This window comes from Malaclemys terrapin, chromosome 14, assembly GCF_027887155.1.
Source record: "Malaclemys terrapin pileata isolate rMalTer1 chromosome 14, rMalTer1.hap1, whole genome shotgun sequence".
Lineage (NCBI taxonomy): Eukaryota > Metazoa > Chordata > Testudines > Emydidae > Malaclemys > Malaclemys terrapin.
Window position 1 is genome coordinate 20,755,903 of NC_071518.1, and position 20,373 is coordinate 20,776,275.

The window sequence follows — 20,373 nt, forward strand, 5'->3', positions numbered from 1 at the left end:
GTTTTCATCCTAAAATTTCTCTATATCAAACATGTTTAACTATTGAAAGAAACCCTAATTACCAAATTATCTAGAAGCACCAGAACAGATTTCTGTTTCTAGTAGTTCTAGTGGTGATGGTGGCTTTATAAATGGTTTTGAGAGGCTTTCTCCATAAGATCACCTACTGTGATCTTAACATGAAAACCTCAGGGATCCAAGTTTCCAGAAAAGCTGCTGGACTCCACATTCCAGTATCACCAGGAAACCTGAGTGATCTTGTGTTCATTTGCTCTGAATTGATTTTTCTAATGCTTCAGTTTGATATGCTGCCTTATTACTTTCGCACAGAGGGCACTGGCTTAGTATTTGTTACATGCAAATACAGTAATTATTATTTTGAGATTTATTCTCAAGTGCTGAAGAATGAGTCACATCCATTTCTTCTCAACTATTAACACCGGCACTAACTTTGCAGATTTTGTGTCCATGTTAGGTAGAGAAGCCTTCAGGCTAAGCCAGCATGATTCTGAGGGGCTTTCTGATTCTGGGGCTTCAGCTTGACGCTGCTACATGGCTGGCAGCAGACAGTATCTGCCCCAGGCCTGTTTTTAGGCAGTAGTTTTGTGACTGTCCATCTTGCTCTTTGGCACACCCTCTTTAGTCTGTGTTTTATATGAAGCACACCTCTCACTAACTTGGCCACTCAAAAGCTGCTTTTACTTTGTTTTTTCTTATTTTTATTTTGTTAATGAAACTCAGATGTTTTAGTACTAAAATGTCTAAGGTGTGCCCTGGGATTATTTTATGGACTAACATCCAGTTAGGTGACAGGGAATGCTCTTGTACAAATGTACAAAGTAATTGATACAGAATTTTAAGTATTAAATCAAACTTTTAGGGTTTAACCTGTTATATAAGCTAAGAGCTGGTAAATATATGTATTGCATATTAAAATTTTTTTTTTATAAAACTACTTTATTTTTACTAATATAGGGAATATTGGTTGACATGGCTTGTTTCTTTTCAGGAATCTGAGAGGTTTAGTGACAAGTTCTTGAGACAAAGAATGAACTTGCTATCCCAGATGTCCACGACCCCAATAGATTGCTTGTTCAAGGTGAAAAATCTGCATTGCAGAACATTGTACATATATAATCTTACACACAGTTTTCTAGACTATAACACACACTTTGTAATGACTTTACCGTGCTGCTTGTACTTTGGAGTGCCAAGAAAGCCATATGTTAGACTATAAAGAGGTGCTTGGGTAATCAGGGCATTGCAGTTCTGTGCCAAAGCTTCTGCAAGTTGGCAATGTGTTCTTACAGATTCTAGCACAGAAACAAATGGAGTTGGAATAGTGCTGCTGTAATAGTCAATAGCCCATTAAAACAGAGATGCATTGCCAATGGCTGTTAGTCTCTAGAGACTTTGGTGCCCAAAACCAAGAAGTTTTGCTGAAAAAAAAATCTAAAGTGCTGTCACCTCCCATCTCCTACATATTGTGTTAATCAATCTCATAGTGTAATTATAAAAAGAGAATTTCACCTATGCAAAGACAAAGCAGAGCTACTAATTATACATATTTAGAGCTATGGCTAGAGACTGCTAGTAATAATGTGTCTGAACAGAGGGAGGTCATTGTTGTAACTGAGTCTGGAAGACAACAATGTGAAATTTATTTTAATTTTTTTTTTTTTATGGAAAGCAAACCAAGATCAGATGTAAGGGCTATTTATACTGAAAACTCATTGGGTATTATGTGCAGCAGCCCTATCCAGCCTTGCACCAGTGCTTCTAGTGCTTCATTCATAATCGGTTGCTTTGGTTTTGTGCTTCAGTGGATGAAGTAGGTTTTATTTTAAGCTTCTTCACATCAATACCTCACTCTTTCTCCTCTTGGCTTTTTGTAGTATATTGCTTCAGGTAACCAGGAGGAAGTGGAACGATTACTAAGTCAAGGTGACAGTGATAAAGACACTGTACAGAAAATGTGCCACCCACTCTGTTTCTGTGACAATTGTGAGAAACTGATTTCTGGGTAAGGATTCTTCGTCTTCATATGAAAAGCTTTCTAAAGGTCTGTGTTCTAGGATTTCCTTTAGAGTATGAGGGCAATACTGGTATGTGCAGTACCTCATCCAGAAAATGCTTCTGTTTGGAGAGGATATTGGCTACATTTTAGGATTGTGTGTGTATATATCTAGGTTGAGAGGGACAGAAGAAATTGTAGGTGTGTCAGAATTATGCATGCAGATTTGAATAGAAAAGTATTGAAAAGCTGGGAGCTCCATTTCCCATAGATGGGAGATAGTGAGATGTCCTTTGGACATGTTAAAGAGTGACTCTTCTCTCTGAATTTGGATTTCGCAGCCAAAAGAATAGATGTCTGGATTTTTTTTTCTTTTGGCTTAGTAAAAAACCCATATGGAATAATCTGTTAATGAGAAATGGTGGAGGATAAATAGGTTTGAAAACTTAAATAGGTTTAAAAACTATGTAGAGAGTGTGTGTGTGTGTGTGTGATTGTAAACTTTCTCCAGTACCTGGTATACAGCTAACTTATGTTCTTGAAAACTACCCTGTTTTATAGGAAGATGAATGATCCTTCCATTGTCACTCCGTTTTCCAGAGATGACAGGGGATACACACCACTTCATATAGCTGCTATTTGTGGTGAGTATTGCTGTCTTTCCATGACTGTGTAATATTTACCTTCTGTGTACTCTTCATTAAATCCTTGAAAGAGGGGACACATTAGCTTATTTTCACCTTACATTCTGTGCTGAATTTTGCATGAACTGTATTTTACTTATGGGTTAGACAAACAGAAATCCTGGCCCAGAATGAAACTCTTGTATTCTTCCCTTTAGCCCAGGTGCTCCTGTCTGCATTTTCTTTTGGCTTCTTATTTGTTTTTGCCTTGGTGGCTGCCATGGTGGCATTTCTTTTAGCCAGATGGGTAGATTAGAAGGTATCCTCAGAAAGGAGACACCCTATTACAAACTGACAGCATATGTGGCAAGTCTTATATACATCCTGTGACCTAGTATATGTGTCATGATATACACTATCCCTCCCCACTCCTTGAATGTGGGTCATGGTCCTAACCTCAGGTTTGTAAGGAAACACATTAATCTACTTTGGAGATTTTTTTATCTGTTCTTCTTGCTTTTATTACCTTTGACTTGCACAGTACATATGCCAAGGGCAGAGCACTTTGTGTGACATCATTTTACTTTCCATTCCCTGTTCACCCTCAAGATACAAGTGCAGTTTAGTTGCAGTTAGTGGCCCTCTTTCTGAGCTGTGTCCTTGAATAATCTGTAGTAAATTGACTGTTCATTACAAAGAGCAAGTACTAAAAAAGCGAATATGCAGTGTGCACAAGAATGAAGAGTGTCAAGGTTTGAAATTCTCATTTTAGTTTGAAAAGTAACTTTTCCTGTGAGATGTTTACTTCTCAGTTTTAATGACCACATATTTTCCATAGGGCAAGCATCATTAATTGACCTGTTAGTTTCCAAAGGAGCTGTAGTCAATGCTACAGATTACCACGGTTCAACACCTCTTCACCTTGCCTGTCAGAAAGGATATCAGAATGTTACAGTAAGCACTGAAAGACTTAACCAATGAATTTTTTTAACACCTATGTAAGTTGAAGAAAAAACAAATCTAACTATTGCTGTTCTACTGATACCATTGTTCAGGGATGTAAAAGCTTCATTATAATTGTGTGCTATCACAATTCAGGGCCTTTAAGCATTTTAATTAAATGCTAAACTTTATAGGTTTATAATTTAGATGTCTCCATTTTCTATGATCTACAAGATCTCATGTTGGGAATAAATTCTTGTCCCCTCTGTCTTCTTGGTTAAAGTATTTATTTTTTAAATTCTATTTAACATTTTCTAAATTAGTTTGAAAACTAGATTTTGAGAGGTTTGCCAAATTTATATGCTTTTCTGCATTCCCATAATTCAAAGTAGCCTTATTATCTTCAGTTACCTTTTGTAAGCCCATTCGTCCAGATTAGGATTTGTATGGCTTTGCTTATTTCTGACTAACTCAGTTGTTAGTGATTATGCATTCATAGTATTTTTCAATATGTTTTTTAATTCATGTCTAATGTTTAGCACAGACTGATAGGATGGTGGAATCTCTGCTCTGGATTGATGCAAAAGAGCTATTATGATCAGTCAAGTAAATACAGTGCTTTAAACATTGTTTTGAAAATAGACTAATCATACAGTTCAGTCAGTTGTAGACTTGAATTTTTTAACATTTTTTTTTGTAATATTACAGCAACTCAGATGTTCAAAACTAAGAAATTCAGAGAGAGGGATGAAATGATGCACTTAATTAAACCCATTGTGCCTTTGCCTTTGCCTTTACAGTGCTTTTAGAACACTGAGTGAATATCCATGTTATCTGTGCTGCAGTACCTCGCTACAGTAGATGATTTAGAGTCAGTTTGCAGATATACTCTGTGGTTTTTAAATAGTGTGTGACAAGAACTGGAGCAAAATAGTGGCATGAAGCCAAGGACAGCCATCTTTACTTACTGGTTTAAAGCAGGAGAGATGTGGTTCTATTTGTACTATAGTAATTCATCATCCTAGAAACCTAAAGGGTGCTACAGCAGTAACAATTGTTTGTCCATTAATTTTCTTACTTAGATGTTGAATTTCTTTTTAGCTTCTCTTGTTGCACTATAAGGCAAGTACAGATGTTCAAGACAATAATGGCAATACTCCACTTCATTTAGCCTGCACTTATGGTCATGAGGATGTAAGTAATTGTTTTGTAACAAACTTAATAGACATCCTAATAGGATTACTGCATGGAATGAAATTGTGATGCCAATTTGGATTACATTTATTTATTTAAAAAAGTAAATAAAACACAGTTTTGCAGGATGACTCTTTAATTCATATTACAAACTGGCACCTTATTATATCATAGTATTTGTTTAATGTAGGTATCCATTAACATTGGTGTAGCCGCTAGAAAGCCTAATTGTTTGGGTCCCTTGTATTCATTGTTTATTTATTGTGGCCTTTTAAAAAATGATATATATTTGATAGGACCTCAAAAACCTACCCCAGAGAGTAGATTCTAGGATCTGCAATAAAACCAGCATTACTGTTCAGATTGCACATGTTATGTGGATTGGGGACCAGTGCTATAATTCATTGGTGGCTTTTCTTTTCTCTCCAGTGTGTCAAAGCTTTAGTCTATTATGATGTACACTCTTGTAGACTAGATACTGGTAACGAAAAAGGAGATACTCCCCTCCATATAGCTGCTCGTTGGGGCTATCAAGGAATAATAGAAGTGCTGTTGCAGAATGGAGCCAACCCAGATATTCAAAACCGGATGAAAGAGACTTCCCTGCAGTGTGCATTAAACTCCAAGGTATTCTTCCCAATCTGCTAGCAGGGAGGTTTTTAAAATGCATTTCCACAGTGATTTAGCTGTATTTGAAGCTTAGTTGTGAATGGGATATGTGGGCATATACTCTTACAATTAAAAATAATTTCCATTCACTTTTAAGAAAGGAAGCTCATATTTTACATCTTAAAATGCATGGCAGTGGTTTTTTTTTAATGTGGAACATAAACAGTGCAAATTGTTGCTTTAATCTGATCCATCATAATCTCTTTTGCTGATATTAAGTGGTTGGCTAATTTCTGTTTCCATCAGTAAATTCCTCTTAAAATTGAGTTACATTGTATCTCTTCATTAATATGTTTTCTGCAGATTTTATCATTGATGGAATTAAACTACCTAACATTTGAAAGGGGACAGAGTGCTTCTGAGGTAACAGTGTGAGTTGCTAATCTTTTGCATACATTTTAGCTGTTTAACATAAGGATGTAAACCCTCTTATTTGTTTTGTTTTTGTTGACCTGATTAAAGTCTCCAGTTAGGTCTCCTCAGCATTCAGCAGACACCTTCAGCAGAGGGTCATCTGTCTCCAGCTTGTCATCAGCGTCAGCAGATACCAGACAAGAAGAAATTAAAAATAATTACAAAGAGGTAAGAGTAATAAAAGCTTGGTATTTAGCAGTGCAAAGGTAGCCTTGAGTGTCAATTCTACAGTGTCATTTTAAATTACTCCCCCAGACATAGCTGTCAGGGATAGCTAATTAACAGTAAGTAATAAGCATAAACTAGTCCAGCACTGATAGTAAACTAAGGGAGCGCTCCAGGAAAGGGCAATGGAAGTTTTTTCACTTCAGCCAAAGGGAAAAATCCTCACTTGTGTCTCCTTTAAACACACTATGACTTTCCTGCTCTGAGAAGGATTCCATGGAAAGAAAGCTCATTTATTATACTTTCTCAGCACTTCACTAAACATAAGTAAGTAGTCAGAGATGGTTCCACGAACAATGAGGTCTTTCAGTACTGTTGCACTAGGTAGGAAGCTTCTCTGTACAGGAGCACCGAGTGGAGTACCCATTGGGTTGGAATACTGTGAATAACAAGATGCTGCTTTGTGTGTGAATCAGAAATGTGCCAAGTAAAGACTCATTCCCCAAGTGTGAGGAAAACCTCTGAAGACACCTGGCACTATATATATCCAGGTGTGGAGGAGGCACACTACTGGTGTTAGGGCAGATGGTGAAGCACTGCTATTCGGAGGTATTGGCTGTCATCTTGATGTCTAAGCATACATTTTTGCTTGACTCTTAGGAAGGGTTAATGATGGAACTGTATTTTTTTTTTTTTAAAGTGTACCTTGGAGCTGTTAATATCACAATGTGGTTAACTGGGTGCTCTGTGTGTTCGTAAGCTCCTGGGGGCTTTCACTCTTCCATTCTGTCTATAAAAATCAGCATCAGAACCAAATAACATCTTATGGTATGTTTTAAAATTAATAATAGAAAAGAGATGATTCTAGACAGGGAGTTGACAAGGAACGTGATGAAGTGCAAACAACTAGCTTTTGTAATAAACCACAGGAAGTCAATTTTCAGACCATCGTAAGGAATATATCTCATCTGCTGCCGTGCCTGCATGTCATTTGTCCAGTTCCAATATATCCAAAATATGGCTGATAAAATCCACTCTTACCAGGTCACTCCTCTTTGAATTTCCACACTCACTTCCTCTCACCTTCCACCTCAAACCCATACTTCTCATCTTCTTTTCCCAAGCCCCGCTCAACTCCACCCTGACCTCTCAGGTTTAATTTCTTCTTCCTCTTCCTACTCCTCTGTTCCTTCCAAGCCAACCTCTTAAATATCTTTGTCTCCTTCCATACTACCTCTTGCTTAGAATTCTCTTTCCTTCCTTTTACAAAAAAAAGGACACATCCCTCCTCTCTTCATTCAAATCTCTTCTTAAAACATTTATTCTAGGAGGCTCTTAGATAATTACTCCAAAAAGCATGAAGGAGCATGAGTGGAAAATGTGAATTCACACTGTGGTATTATCAATCTCTTCTTGGATACTGCGTTTATTTGCGTGTACACTTTTTCCAGTGTGTAATTTACACTGTAATATCCTTATAACAGGTCCATGTCTGTGTGTACAGAGCCAAGCCCAGTAATGTTGCTCCATAAATAAGGTATAATGCACACAAAATCTCACCCAATAACAGATTGAGGATTTGTTTTTTCTTAAAGGGACAAACTTATCACACTCCAAAGGCTGAGTCTGTAGTTCAAACCAGGAGAAAAGATTACTAGCAGCTTATACCTTAGTCTGTTGAGGTTAATGGCCTTTCTGTAATCCAACTGTAGTTCATTACTGTTAGCCAAGTTTCACATGGGCTCACTGCTATTACTCCCGCTAAGCAAGAAGACCAGAGTCTAATTCTGCAAATTCTCCATGTAGGGAATTGCCACTGGAATTAATAGGAGACTGGCAGGATTGGCTTTACAGGCTGTAGGATTAGACCATGGGCTAGGGGGTCAATGCAGTCTTTATCCATTCACATTGCTGGCTGCTAAATAACTATTTGTCCAAACAATTCAATACAAGGAGAGGCTTATTTGGTGTCCTACACAAATGACTTGCCATGACTTACTGGCACCATGGAAAAGAACCATTAGTAAAGAGATGGGCAAATAATTTTGGAAATTTCTTGCCTAAGGATCTTTCAATAACTGCTTTACCCTCTGGCAATGGAACAAAATAGCAAGTAAGTGGGTGAAATGAAGCAGACTTTGTCAGGTGGAATTCTGCATCTTGTAAGCTTGCATGCAAAGGAAGATACAGTTCTTCCATTGAGGAGAGAAGAACCTGGAGGGGTGCCAGACTTTTTTATAACCAGTAATGAATCATGCATAAGCTACACAACAAATGCCAACGTTCCTCTGACTAGGTTGCTGCTGATAAACTCCCGTGCGTTCTTGGATGCATAAGGATGTGAGTGTTTAACAGAGAGATGACCAGAGAGCTGTGTATCCCTACTATCCCATTCCATTACTGTAAGGCTGTAAGCTATAAGATCAGACAATAGTCATGACCTTATTTTGATCTCTCTGGCAGAGTTGGACACAGGTTTAATGTAACAATATGCAAAATAAGCTGTACAAGTCCCCATCCAAGTCCCTCTTCATCTTTGAGTAGATGCCGCATTTCTGCATGCCCAGGACATCCCTGCTGACTGTGACAATCCCAAGATTGTGGTAAACCTCCTTTGACAATTGAGGTTTTACAGCCTCAGGTGACACCATCCCGCACACATAGTCCAGGGCACCAAGCGAGTGAAGGCAAAGCATAGCGTTCTAAATGGGGAGCAGGGAGGAACAGAAAAGCCTTTTCTACACTATAGTAAGTCCCCTAGCCCAGTGATTCTCAACCAGGGGTACATGTACCCCTGGGGGTACTCAGAGATCTTCCAGGGGGTACTCAACTCATCTAGATAAGTGTTTCTCGACCTGGGGGATGCATCTCCCATGGTGGTCATGGGCTGGGTTTGGGGGGGTGGTCATAAGTGTAGGGACGACATTAGAAGGTGTCATGCAGGGCAATTGCCCGGCGATCCATGCCATAGGGGCCTCCTGTGAAGTTAAGTTACCTGCTTCAGCCCTGGGGGGCAGGACTTGGGATTCAGACAAGGCTCACAAGTGAAAAACAGGCTCAAGTATCACATTGAACTATAAAAAGAACAGGAGTACTTGTGGCACCTTAGAGACTAACAAATTTATTTGAGCATAAGCTTTCGTGAAGTGGGCTGTAGCCCACGAAAGCTTATGCTCAAATAAATTTGTTAGTCTCTAAGGTGCCACAAGTACTCCTGTTCTTTTTGCGGATACAGACTAACATGGCTGCTACTCTGAAAACTGAAATATAAGTACAATATTTATATTCCAATCGATTTATTTTATAATTATATGGTAAAAATGAGAAAGTGAGCAATTTTTCAGTAACAGTGTATTTTTATGTCTGATTTTGTAAGCAAGTAGTTTTTAAATGTGGTGAAACTGGGGGCACTCAAGACAAATCAGACTCCTGAAAGGGGTACAGTAGTCTGGAAAGATTGAGAACCACTGTCCTAGCCTACAGTGTTAGGCAACATGATGGCAAAATGGCAGAGCCCTGTCTACTCTATGACTTCCACAGTTCCACAGGAGCCACACTGGTATTGAAGGATGGCTGAAAAGTTTGCTAATGTAGCTGCTGCCTTAAGGCATTCAAGCTATGCTGTGGGTGACTGCTGTGGGCTACTGTGTTGTGTGGGAACTTCTGGAAGAGCCCTGTGCAGTTTCACTGCTTCAATAGGCATAATATCTCTACTGCTCTCAAGGGTCAATTTCCTATAGTAAAGTTGCAGTCTGTTCCATTTCCCAAACAGCAGCACCCGATTGGTGGATTGGGAATAGGGTTGCCAGGTGTCCGGTTTTAGACTGGAACGTCCAGTCGAAAAGGGGCCCTGGTGGCTCTGGTCAGCACTGCTGACTTAGCCGTTAATAGTCCAGTCGGCAGCGCAGTGGGGCTAAGGCAGGCTCCCTACAGCTACTGGAAGCAGCGGCATGTCCTCCCTCTGGCTCCTATGCATAGGGGCAGCCCCTGTCCCAAGCACCGCTCTGCAATTCCCATTGGCCAGGAACTGCGGCCAATGGGAGCTGTGGGTGGGGGCGGGGGCACCTGCAGACAAGGCAGCACACAGAGCCACCTGACTGTGCCTCTGCATAGGAGCCAGAGGGGGGACATGCTGCTGCTTCCGGGAGCTGCTTGAGGTAAGTGCCGTCTGGAGCCTGCACCTCTGACCCTCTCCCATGCCACAACCCCCTGCCCCAGCCCTGATCCCTCCCCTCACCCCCCAAATCCTTTGGTCCCAGCCTGAAGCACCCTCCTGCACCCCAAGCCCCTCATCCCCAGAGTCCACACCCCCAGCCAGAGCCCTCACACTCCCCACCCCAATCCCAACCCCTTGCCCCAGCCAGGAGCCCCTCCCACACTCTGAAACCCTTGGTTCCAGTCCAGAGCACACTCCTACATCCCAAATCCTTCATCCCCAGCCCCACTCCAGAGCCCGCCCGCCCCCCAACCCCTTGCCCCAGACCTGATCCCCCTCCCGTCCTCTGAACCCCTTAGTCCCAGCCTGGAGCACCTTCCTGCACCCCAAATACCATATTCCTGGAGCCCTCACAGTCCCCCCCCACCCCAACCCCCTGCCCCAGCCCTGATTCCCCTCCCACCCGTCCAAACAACCTCAGTCCCAGCCCAGAGCACCCTCCTGCACCCTAAACCCCACATCCTGAGCCCCACTGCAGAGCCTACACCCCCAGATGGAGCCCTCGCCCCCCTCCCGCACCTCAACCCCCAGACCGGAACCCCCTTCCACACCCTGAACCGCTCATTTCTGGCCCCACCTCGGAATCCGCACCCCGAGCCCGTACCCCCTCCCACACCCCAACCTCCTGCCTCAGCCCAGAGCTCTCTCCCACACTCCGAACCCCACGGCTCCACCCCCCCAGCCCAGAGCCCCCTCCTGCACCCCAAGCCCCTCATCCCTGGCTCCACCCCAGAGCCTGTACCCCCAGCCAGAGTCCTCACCCCCAACCCCCTGAGCCAGCCAGTGAAAATGAGTGAGTGAGGGTGGGGCGAGCGAGCAACAGAGGGAGGGGGGATAGAGTGAGCAGGGGGTGGTGCTTTGGAGGAGGGGCAAGAGTGTTTGGTTTTGTGAAAGTAGAAAGTTGGCAACCCTAATTGGGAAGAGATAGGGAAAGGGGAACGTTATGGAAAGTACAGACCTCCCTGATTTGATTTGATTTGTTTTATTGTAGATTTATACAAACATATATTGCCTATCCCCAGATTGCTTTTACCATATATTAGAAATATGGTAATCTAACAAAATTAATTTTAGCAACCTGTTCAAAACCAGGATGAAAACGGGGGGAGTGGAGCCTATGAACCACTCTAGCCTCAGAGTCCCTTGCCCTCAAACACCTATCCCAGTCTCCTCCCCAAAAGCCTGGAGAAAGAGATTATCCCAATAAACAGTATTTTCCTCTCCAACTGATTCTTTCTTTCTTACTATATTGGTAGAGAAAAGAAACATAAGACTAAAGCTTCCAAAATAAGTCAGAGAAAGAACTAAGACCCTAGTCCTACATTTTGATCCTTACTGGGAGATTCTTGAGTCCCCATTGAATTCACTTGCTCCTCCATTTATTTGGTCCACTCATGCAGATCCAGTTGCAGGATCTGGGCCTATGTAGCAGTTCTGTTTATCCAAACCAGAAGCCATCTTTAATTTTGTACGGGACAGAAAATAATAAATTATGTATTTTCATCTAGAAGTTATTTAGAGATATTAAGTAGTTTATGCCCCAAATGTAGGTTTTGTAATACATTTGTTGCAATATATAATTATATATTCATAATTTTTTTTTAAATTACAAAACATAGATTTTGGGTTTTTGCAATTTCAGCACTGAAATACTGAGCTAGTGCATGAGAACCAAAAAGTGAAAACCAGTTAGTCTATTTCTTTGTTGAAACTGAAAGCAATACAAATGTAAACAAAAAACATTAATCTCAGACGTTTATCATCATGGTCCAAGTGGTGTAATGTTGAAAAGTAAATTCAGTTTTAATCATCTAAGTTGTTATTAGTAACAGGGACAAGGAGACTTGTTTTTAATTATTAATTTATTTATTTTGTGTTCATAATATGACTCCTAATGTGCCTTCAAAAATACTTGAGTGAGTAATTTTAAAGCAGACCTCTCCATTAATTGCAGTATGTTCTTTGGAAATTGAAAATGTTTTGTTCACCCATCAGTTATACCCTTTCTATCTGGCAAAGGAATGTCTGTCTGTCTTTTGAATGTGCTCAGATACTACCAGTGATGTGCAAGGTAGAAATTTCTAGATAGAAGCTGAAATGTTAATCTAATTTAGAAATGAGGTCAACTGCCACAGTATCTTATGCTGAATCATCTTTTTATACACTAGTATCACTGGTGATAGCACAGCCCTATGAATATTTGTTAAAATGCTGATATACAGGGTCATCAAAGAGCTTTTAACATGCTTTTGCAGGTGCAGCAAAAATACTGCATGTTTTTATATCTTTTCAATGATGTCATAGTAAGTTTTAATTATTTTTTAAAAAGCAAACTCCATATTTAGAATAAATTTAGATTTTGGGACCAATTTGACAATGTTCATTTTAACACTGAAGTAGAGTAGAACTTACAACTACTACAAACCACTAATATGCAGATACAGAAATGCAAAACTAGAAACCACGTTTTGACTCAACTACTATTTAAAAAAGAAAAAAAAAAAGGACCCCTTTTGGCATCAACTACCAGCCTAGCAAGAGCCCCAAACAGTAGCATCATCCAGGGGGAGCTACATGCCTTTAATAGCTTTTATTTAATGCTGGATCCTAAATAAAGGTACATGCATAATTGCTGGTGAAGTAAAAAAATGTATTTGCAGTATTAACTAGCATGGGCTTATTTACATATGCATCATAGGTGTTCTGTATTTAGATAAGTAATGATTATCTTCTGCTACGCAATTCAAAAATCATCGAATGGCTATAGGCCTTATACAGATTTTGTATTTCATAAGTTAATAATGTTTTCCTTTAAAACTTTATCAATATATCTGAAATGGGCCAGCTGTAATCCTACAGCATCAGATTAGGAGGTTAATAAAGGACACTGGATTTTCAGAGTACAGTTTAATACTAGTATTACTAAAGCAACTAAAATTCCCTTTTCTGATTTTATATACAGATAGAAAAACTCTTACGAGCAGTTGCTGATGGAGATCTGGAAATGGTAAGTTCTTAGAATGACTTGATGTAGGGTACTGAATTCCCAGCTATCCTACTAAAGTTGAGGAAGCTGTTTACACATAACACTGGATGGAGAATGCATAGTCAATTTCATTTAAAAAAATATGAATCAAGTGCTGATTAACTTATGCTGCTGTGAATATTCATTTCACATTCCAAAAGTACTCAGCTAACAATAAATCAGTAATTTGAAATTACTTGGTGCTCTAGAGAATAATTTAGATCTGAGCAAATATAAAATATTGTTTGTTAAAGGAGAAAACTATGGATATAATTCTTTTAAACATGTTCCTCTTTATTCATTGATTTGAAATATATTAGTTTTATTCTTTTATTTGGTGCCCTTGTGATTTTAAAAATAAAACAAACTTCAATCTGATGTATCCTGTGCTTATTTCATTTAGAACAGAGTTCCTCAAATGTGCTTAGTAGCACTCCAGCCCAAAGGAAGAATTGTTCATAATGTCTTCCAGCTCAGATAGAAGGTACTTTCAGGGCACTATATAAATGCATATTAGAAACTGCTTTGATCCAATTATTTTTGTAGCACCAATCTATAATCTAGGTGGCAGGCCTAGAGCTGCTCCCCATTGGTGAAATTGGGACATTAGTGAATCCCAGAAAAAAACGGTGTATGATTCTCCTCTTGCTTATGCTAGTTTTGGTCTGGTGTATCTCTTCACTAGAGTTTCTTCAGATTTATTCCAGTATCAGCGAGAGAAGACTATGGCAAAGTCACTGTTCCTGTATTACTGTTTTCCTTTCTTCTGTGTTTTCTGAATCCTTGTTCTTTTTGCTGCTCCACAGGCTTTTGTCTCCATCTCTATGAATAAGGCTTAAGGGTTTTGGAGTTCTTTTGGGTGCCACTTTATTAGGATATTGTGGGTTTTTTTCTGTTATATTCCCTCTTCTGTTTTTTTTATTCTGAGTAATTTATACACTATTGTTCCTTGTGAATTAAAGCCAGCATTTTAAAAATGTGCACATTACCCCAGTTTGCATGTGCAAAGAGCTCAGACTTCAAGAAAGTTCACAACTCAGTTTCCTTTCATATGTTATAGCAATTATGAAAATTTGAAGTTGGCAGATATTTCCTGAACTCCAAGTTGCCAGCACCTTTAGTAGAGACTGATCAAAGCTCAAAATCAATCTGAACAGAAAGTTTCAACTTGCTGATTTTAAGCACTCCCTGTTCACAGTGTATACATAGTACATATATAACATATTTGTGCATGTGCATATACTGTAGGATGGAAGTCTGGCTTTTCTTATTTAGTGTTTGTGGCAATAGCAGAGACCATGAATGAAAAGTTAAATTGGCATTTGTATGCCATCAGCAAGTACAAAGTAAAAATGGGTTTAAATAGTACAGAATTTGGGTATATTTTGACTTTTGTACTTCACTTCCAATAATGAGCTGACTTCTACAGCAATATGACCATGAACATTTAGATCCTATAATTTGCATTACTTACTGTCTGTCTTGATACATTTGAGCTACTATAGCAATTTCCTTCTTTTCTTCTGAAATACTTGAAAATTATGGTACTTTTGAAAACATTTTACTGAAAAATAGCAGCTTACATTTAAAAAAAATTAGAGTTCTAAGTTTGGGGTCTACATGGGTTTTTTTGTTTTTTTTAATACTCATCATAAAACAGAAGACTGAAAACCCTGTTACAGAGTATAAGATATACTGGGTTTATGTACAGTATGTACATAATGAATCTTTCTAAAAATTCCCCTAGGGTAACACATTCCAGGATTAACAGATATGTTGATATGGCATCATACAGTCATCTGTCTGAATATAATATATATTATGTAGTTGATTCTCTACTGCAGTGGTTCCCAAACTTGTTCTGCCGCTTTTGCAGGGAAAGCCCCTGGCGAGGGCTGGGCTGGTTTGTGTACCTGCCGTGTCTGCAGGTTCGGCCGATCGTGGGTCCCAGTGGCCGCGATTTGCTGCTCCAGGCCAATGGGAGCTGCTGGAAGCGGCAGCCAGTACGTCCCTTGGCCTGCACCGCTTCCAGCAGCTCCCATTGGCCACTGGGAGCCGCGATCGGCCGGACCTGCGGACGCAGCAGGTACGCAAACCGGCCCGGCCCGCCAAGGGCTTTCCCTGCACAAGTGGCGGAACAAGTTTGAGAACCACTGCTCTAGTGTCTTCTATACCAGTCAGATGGTAGGTATAAGTTTACCTACTAGTTGATTAAGAAAAGGAAAGAACCATCAGTACTACTGTACACTCATTAGTTAGGTAAACATGTAAACCCCACATTTACACATCTGACCTCATTGATTAGTTCAAAGTCACCCAGCAAGTCATTGTCAAAAGTAAGATTAGAACACAGATTAGCTGGTTGCTAGAGCTATCCCTAGTCCTTATTGCCTCCTATCGTTAGACATTTTAACTTTGTGAGACCATTTCCTAATCTGTAAAATGGGATAGTAATACCCACTTGCCTGGGGCTGGGGACATCTTATATCCTGTTTATTTTCAGACTCACATAGAGTAAATATTGTTGCCCTGTTTTACAAATGGGTAACCTGAGACGCAGAGAGGCTAGTCCCATATTTCTAAAAAAATGGTATTTTATTTTGGATGCCCAACTTCAGATCACTGTTAGTCTGATTTTTTTCCCAAAGGTGTGGAGTGCCTGCAGTTCCCATTGGCTTCAGTTGGAGTTATGGTTGCTCAAAGCTGAAAATCAGGCCCCACGTGTCTCAAGTTGGGCATTCAAAAACTCAGCTATGTGTAATAAGAGGAGGCCACTTTCGAACATGCTGCCAAAGTGTCTTGTCAGGGAGGCACCTGTGATGATTTAGGGGTCTTGTCTGTACTGCTTCTGAATCGGAGATGATTTTACAAAATTGTATCATGAAATTACTGTGCCATGGAAAGCTTATATGTATGTGGATCCACTCTGAGTTAGCAAGGTTTTGTCATGTCTCTCTGCCAGGCCAGAGACAATGGTGAATGAGCAACACTCAGTGTTTTTCTATTTAAAGTCAAATACAGTAACTCCTCACTTAGTCTTCTCGGTTAATGTTGTTTCGTTGTTACGTTGCTGATCAATTAGGGAACATGCTCGTTTAAACTTGTGTAATGCTCCCTTCTTTGGCAGCCACCTGCTTTGTCTACTGCTTGCAGGAAGAGCAGCCCCTTGCAGCTAGCTGGTGGGGGCATGGAACCAGGGCGGACCGGCAGCCCCCGATCAGCTCCCCCTATCATCTCCCCGCTCCCCTAAGTTCCCTGTGCAGCAGCTGCCTGCAGTTCAGCTGTGTCCCTCCCCCCACTGCCATGGAGCTGCACCCCGAGACTCCTGCTTGCTGTGCCGGGGGGGGAGGGAAGGAAGAGGGGGGCTAATGTCAGGGTGTCCCCCCTGCTCCTGCACCCCACTTACCCCATCTTCCATAGAGCAGGGCTCAGGACTGAGGGAAGTTGCAGCAGCTGCGGTCTCAGCAAGCTGATCTAATTAACAAGGCAGTGTACTTAAGGGAAATGCGCATATCTCCCTCCATTCCTGCTGCCTTGCAGAGTGAGAGAGTTAACCCTTGAGGGCTCAGCCAATTGCTAGTTCATTATTTAGCAGTAAGGGAAATAAATATCCCACCCTCTGACTTCTCCACCTCAACCAAGCTTCACAATCATCATCACTGTGTACCAGTATTAAATTGTTTGCTTAAAACTTATACTGTGTGTGTGTGTGCTGTGTGTGTGTGTGTGTGTATATATATATATATATAGTCTTTTGTCTGGTGAAAAAAATTTCCCTAGAACCTAACCCCCTCATTTACATTAATTCTCATGGGGAAATTGGATTCGCTTAACATCGTTTTGCGTAAAGTCGCATTTTTCAGGAACATACTTACAACCTTAAGTGAGGAGTTACTGTACCTTGGGACAGAGGGTTTGCTCTTGCTGAGAGAAGATACTTCCTCCTCTGGTCTGAAGGGAGGGTGGGGTTGTAAGTAATGGAAATTTACCAGGCAGAGACCAAAATTAGCAGGTGACCCCAGCAGGAGTTTTATGAAAGGACTGCGGGAGAGCCATTTTGCACCAGATTAAGAGTAGGGACCCTGTTGCAGGGGCAGGGTAGGCAAGGGGGAAGAGGACCCTCCCTTCCTTGTTGACAGAACACAAATGATCCCCCTTGGACTCCTAAGGGAAGGGTAAGCTAGTGAGGGACATTGTGTTTAGAATGTTCTATTGTTTTGTATGAGCTCTGCTCTCCTGTGCTGTGCTGTGACTGAATATAAAGATGGTAGACTTTACAAAGCGTGTGTGTGTGTGTGTTGACTGCTTCACAACTACTGGATGTTCCCGAGGGAGTTAAACAGTAAAGCAGAAGGTTCAGCACTGTTGTCCTAGTACATTAGAAATCTGAGGCCCTGGGTCTTACTGTGGTTCAGACACTGATATGTTATGTGGTCTTGGGAAACTCAAGTGAGTTGCCTGACCCTCAGTGTCTCATCCATAAAATGGGGGTATTTGCCTTCTTCATGATTAAGTCTGTATATAAGAATAAAGTAAAGGTGCACAATTTCACATTGATTTTTTTCACAGTTTTGCCAAAGCCTAAAGCATATGAAAAATATTTAAGACAAATGAAACAAATTACTGAGGTTTCAGCTGGAAAGACTGAGTTCCAACACGCATGAACCAGTATTTGACAATGCAGCGTACAGAGTAGTGCAATCTCTGCATTTTGATGACAAATCTCTTGAGTTTATACCTTGTGGCTTCTCTTACTACAGTTGCTGAATGGAATTGCTGTATGTCCTCTTGTAAAACTGTTCTTTGTGAAAGGAGTTGTCTGACTGGCTGGCACAGGTTCCAACTGTGGGTATCTGTTAAAAATATGATTATTTCAAAAACCTTATCTTGTTCTTGACAATCTGAAGTCTGTTTCCATAGGAACAGAAGCAGCAATAGAGTCATTAGCACTGTTGTAGATTTCTGCTGTGATTGCTAGCTGAGCTTTGCAAGAGCAAATTTTTAAACAAATCCTAAGGAGCCTAAAGATTTTAAAAATTCTTATGCTGTGGTTTTGCAGGAAGCCACAAATAAACAGTTCTTTGCCTCCATCATAGCATCTGGAAAAGCTTAGACAGCAGATTTGTTCGGGCTGTAGATAGCCTGATTAATCCAGAGTGTCTTTGCTCAGTGTCTGGTTCTTTGGAAGGAAACTTCTTATTTTGCAGAAAAAAGTAATTTGATTTTTGGCAAGCTGTTTGGTGCTTTGGTGGTCAGGTGTTTTTTTTTTTTTGCGGGAAGGTAGCTGGGAGAAAACCCTCACAGAAATTACTTAGTTTTATGTCTAATGTTGCTTTCTGAGGTACTGGAGTTGGGGAGAGCTTCATGCCATGACCTATGCTTTTGATTAAACAGATACTTATGTCCTCCCTGGAGGGTGAAGGCTGTGTCCATTATTGGTGTAGATTGCTAAGAGTTGTATTAGAGAATGCTTACTACCAAATGCTTTGAAGGAAACTTTTTTATGTGGTTTTTGCTCAAGAAACCACTGCTTGCAGTGAATGATGATTATCAGTCTTCCATTTCTGAGTAAGTCTGCTGAGAAGCTTGTGGTAAAATAATTCTCTCAATATGTGGATACTTCAGATCTCCCTCTGCTCTAGGACCAGACCTAACTTTAGTACAGAGTCTGACTGACTGCGTCTTGGATGAAGATCATGTGTTCCTGCTGATATTAGAAGACCTGTCAGTTTTCAGATCTGTTAAAGCCTTCAGTTCTATTGATCATGGAAGGGTGTTGATTTTTCCACAAACCTTAGCAGGAGTAAATGCTGCTTTTCAATAGCTTTGTTCTTTTCTCTAAGAGGTCGCAATGGGGTTTAGCTAACAACTGCCCATTTCATAGAATCATAGAACTGGAAGGGACATCGAGATGTCCTCTAGTCCAGTCCCCTGCACTTACAGAAGGACTAAATATTATCTAGACCATCCCTGACAGGTGTTTGTCTTAAAAATCTCTAATGATGGAGATTCCACAACCTGTCCAACGCAATTTATTCCAATGCTTACCCCACCCTGACAGGGAGTTTTTCCTAATGTCCAACCTAAACCTCCCTTGCTGCAATTTAAGCCCATTGCTTCTTGTCCTGTCCTCAGAGTTTAAAGAGAACAAATTTTTCTCCCTCCTCCTTGTAACAACCTTTTTTGTACTTGAAAACTGTTATCATATCCCCTCTCAGTCTTCACTTTTCCAGACTAAACAAACTCAGTTTTTTCAATCTTCTGTCATAGGTCATGTTTTCTAGACCTTTAATCATTTTTGTTGCTCTTCTCTGGACCTTCTCCTATTTGTCCACATCTTTCCTGAAATGCGGCGCCAAGAACTGGACACAATACTCCAGTTGAGGCCTACTCAGCGCGGAGTAGAGCGGAAGAATTACTTCTCGTGTTTTACTTACAACACTCCTGCTAATACATCACAGAATCATGTTTGCTTTTTTTGCATCAGAGTTACACGGTTGACTCATATTTAGCTTGTGGTCCACTATGACCCCCAGATCCCTTTCCGCAGTATTCCTTCCTAGGCAGTCATTTCCCATTTTGTATGTGTGCAACTGATTGTTCCTTCCTAAGTGAAGTACTTTGCATTTGTCCTTACTGAATTTCATCCTATTTACTTCAGACCATTTCTCTCATTTGTCCAGATCATTTTGAATTATAATCCTGTCCTTCAAAGCACTTTCAATCCCTCCCAGCTTGGTATCGTTCACAAACTTTATAAGTGTACTCTGTATGTTGTTATCTACATCATTGATGAAGATACTGAACAGAACCGAACCTAGAACTGATCCCTGCGAGACCCCACTTGTTATTTCCCCAAGGAGTCTCAATTGTGGGATCTGCAGGTTCTACTTCCTTATTCCTCTTACTCAATTTATAGATGGGGCTATTTGGTGGATAAGGGAGAGGGCACAGAGTGCACTGTTTTCAGTATGTGGATTACACTCAGTTTTAAATCTTCCTTGACCAGCCTGGATGACACAGGTGAGCGCCTTAACTATGTCTGTTTTGAGACTGAGGTGTGACGGCTAAAATTTGGTCCAGATGAATTTGAATTGGTGCTAGTAGGTTG

General features: G+C 40.6%; 1 protein-coding gene across 3 annotated transcripts in view; it reads left to right on the forward strand.

The window, feature by feature from the left end:
* The window catches only part of ANKRD27 (ankyrin repeat domain 27), a 73,790-nt gene that overhangs the window by 28,930 nt on the left and 24,487 nt on the right, over positions 1-20,373 (forward strand). For all 3 annotated transcript variants that reach the window (XM_054048553.1, XM_054048551.1, XM_054048552.1), the window contains exons 13-21: positions 1,010-1,099; positions 1,896-2,023; positions 2,576-2,658; positions 3,476-3,591; positions 4,681-4,773; positions 5,203-5,400; positions 5,746-5,805; positions 5,905-6,024; positions 13,200-13,244. In XM_054048553.1, coding sequence (XP_053904528.1) covers positions 1,010-1,099; positions 1,896-2,023; positions 2,576-2,658; positions 3,476-3,591; positions 4,681-4,773; positions 5,203-5,400; positions 5,746-5,805; positions 5,905-6,024; positions 13,200-13,244 — 933 coding nt within the window. The remainder of the gene's footprint in view (positions 1-1,009; positions 1,100-1,895; positions 2,024-2,575; positions 2,659-3,475; positions 3,592-4,680; positions 4,774-5,202; positions 5,401-5,745; positions 5,806-5,904; positions 6,025-13,199; positions 13,245-20,373) is intronic.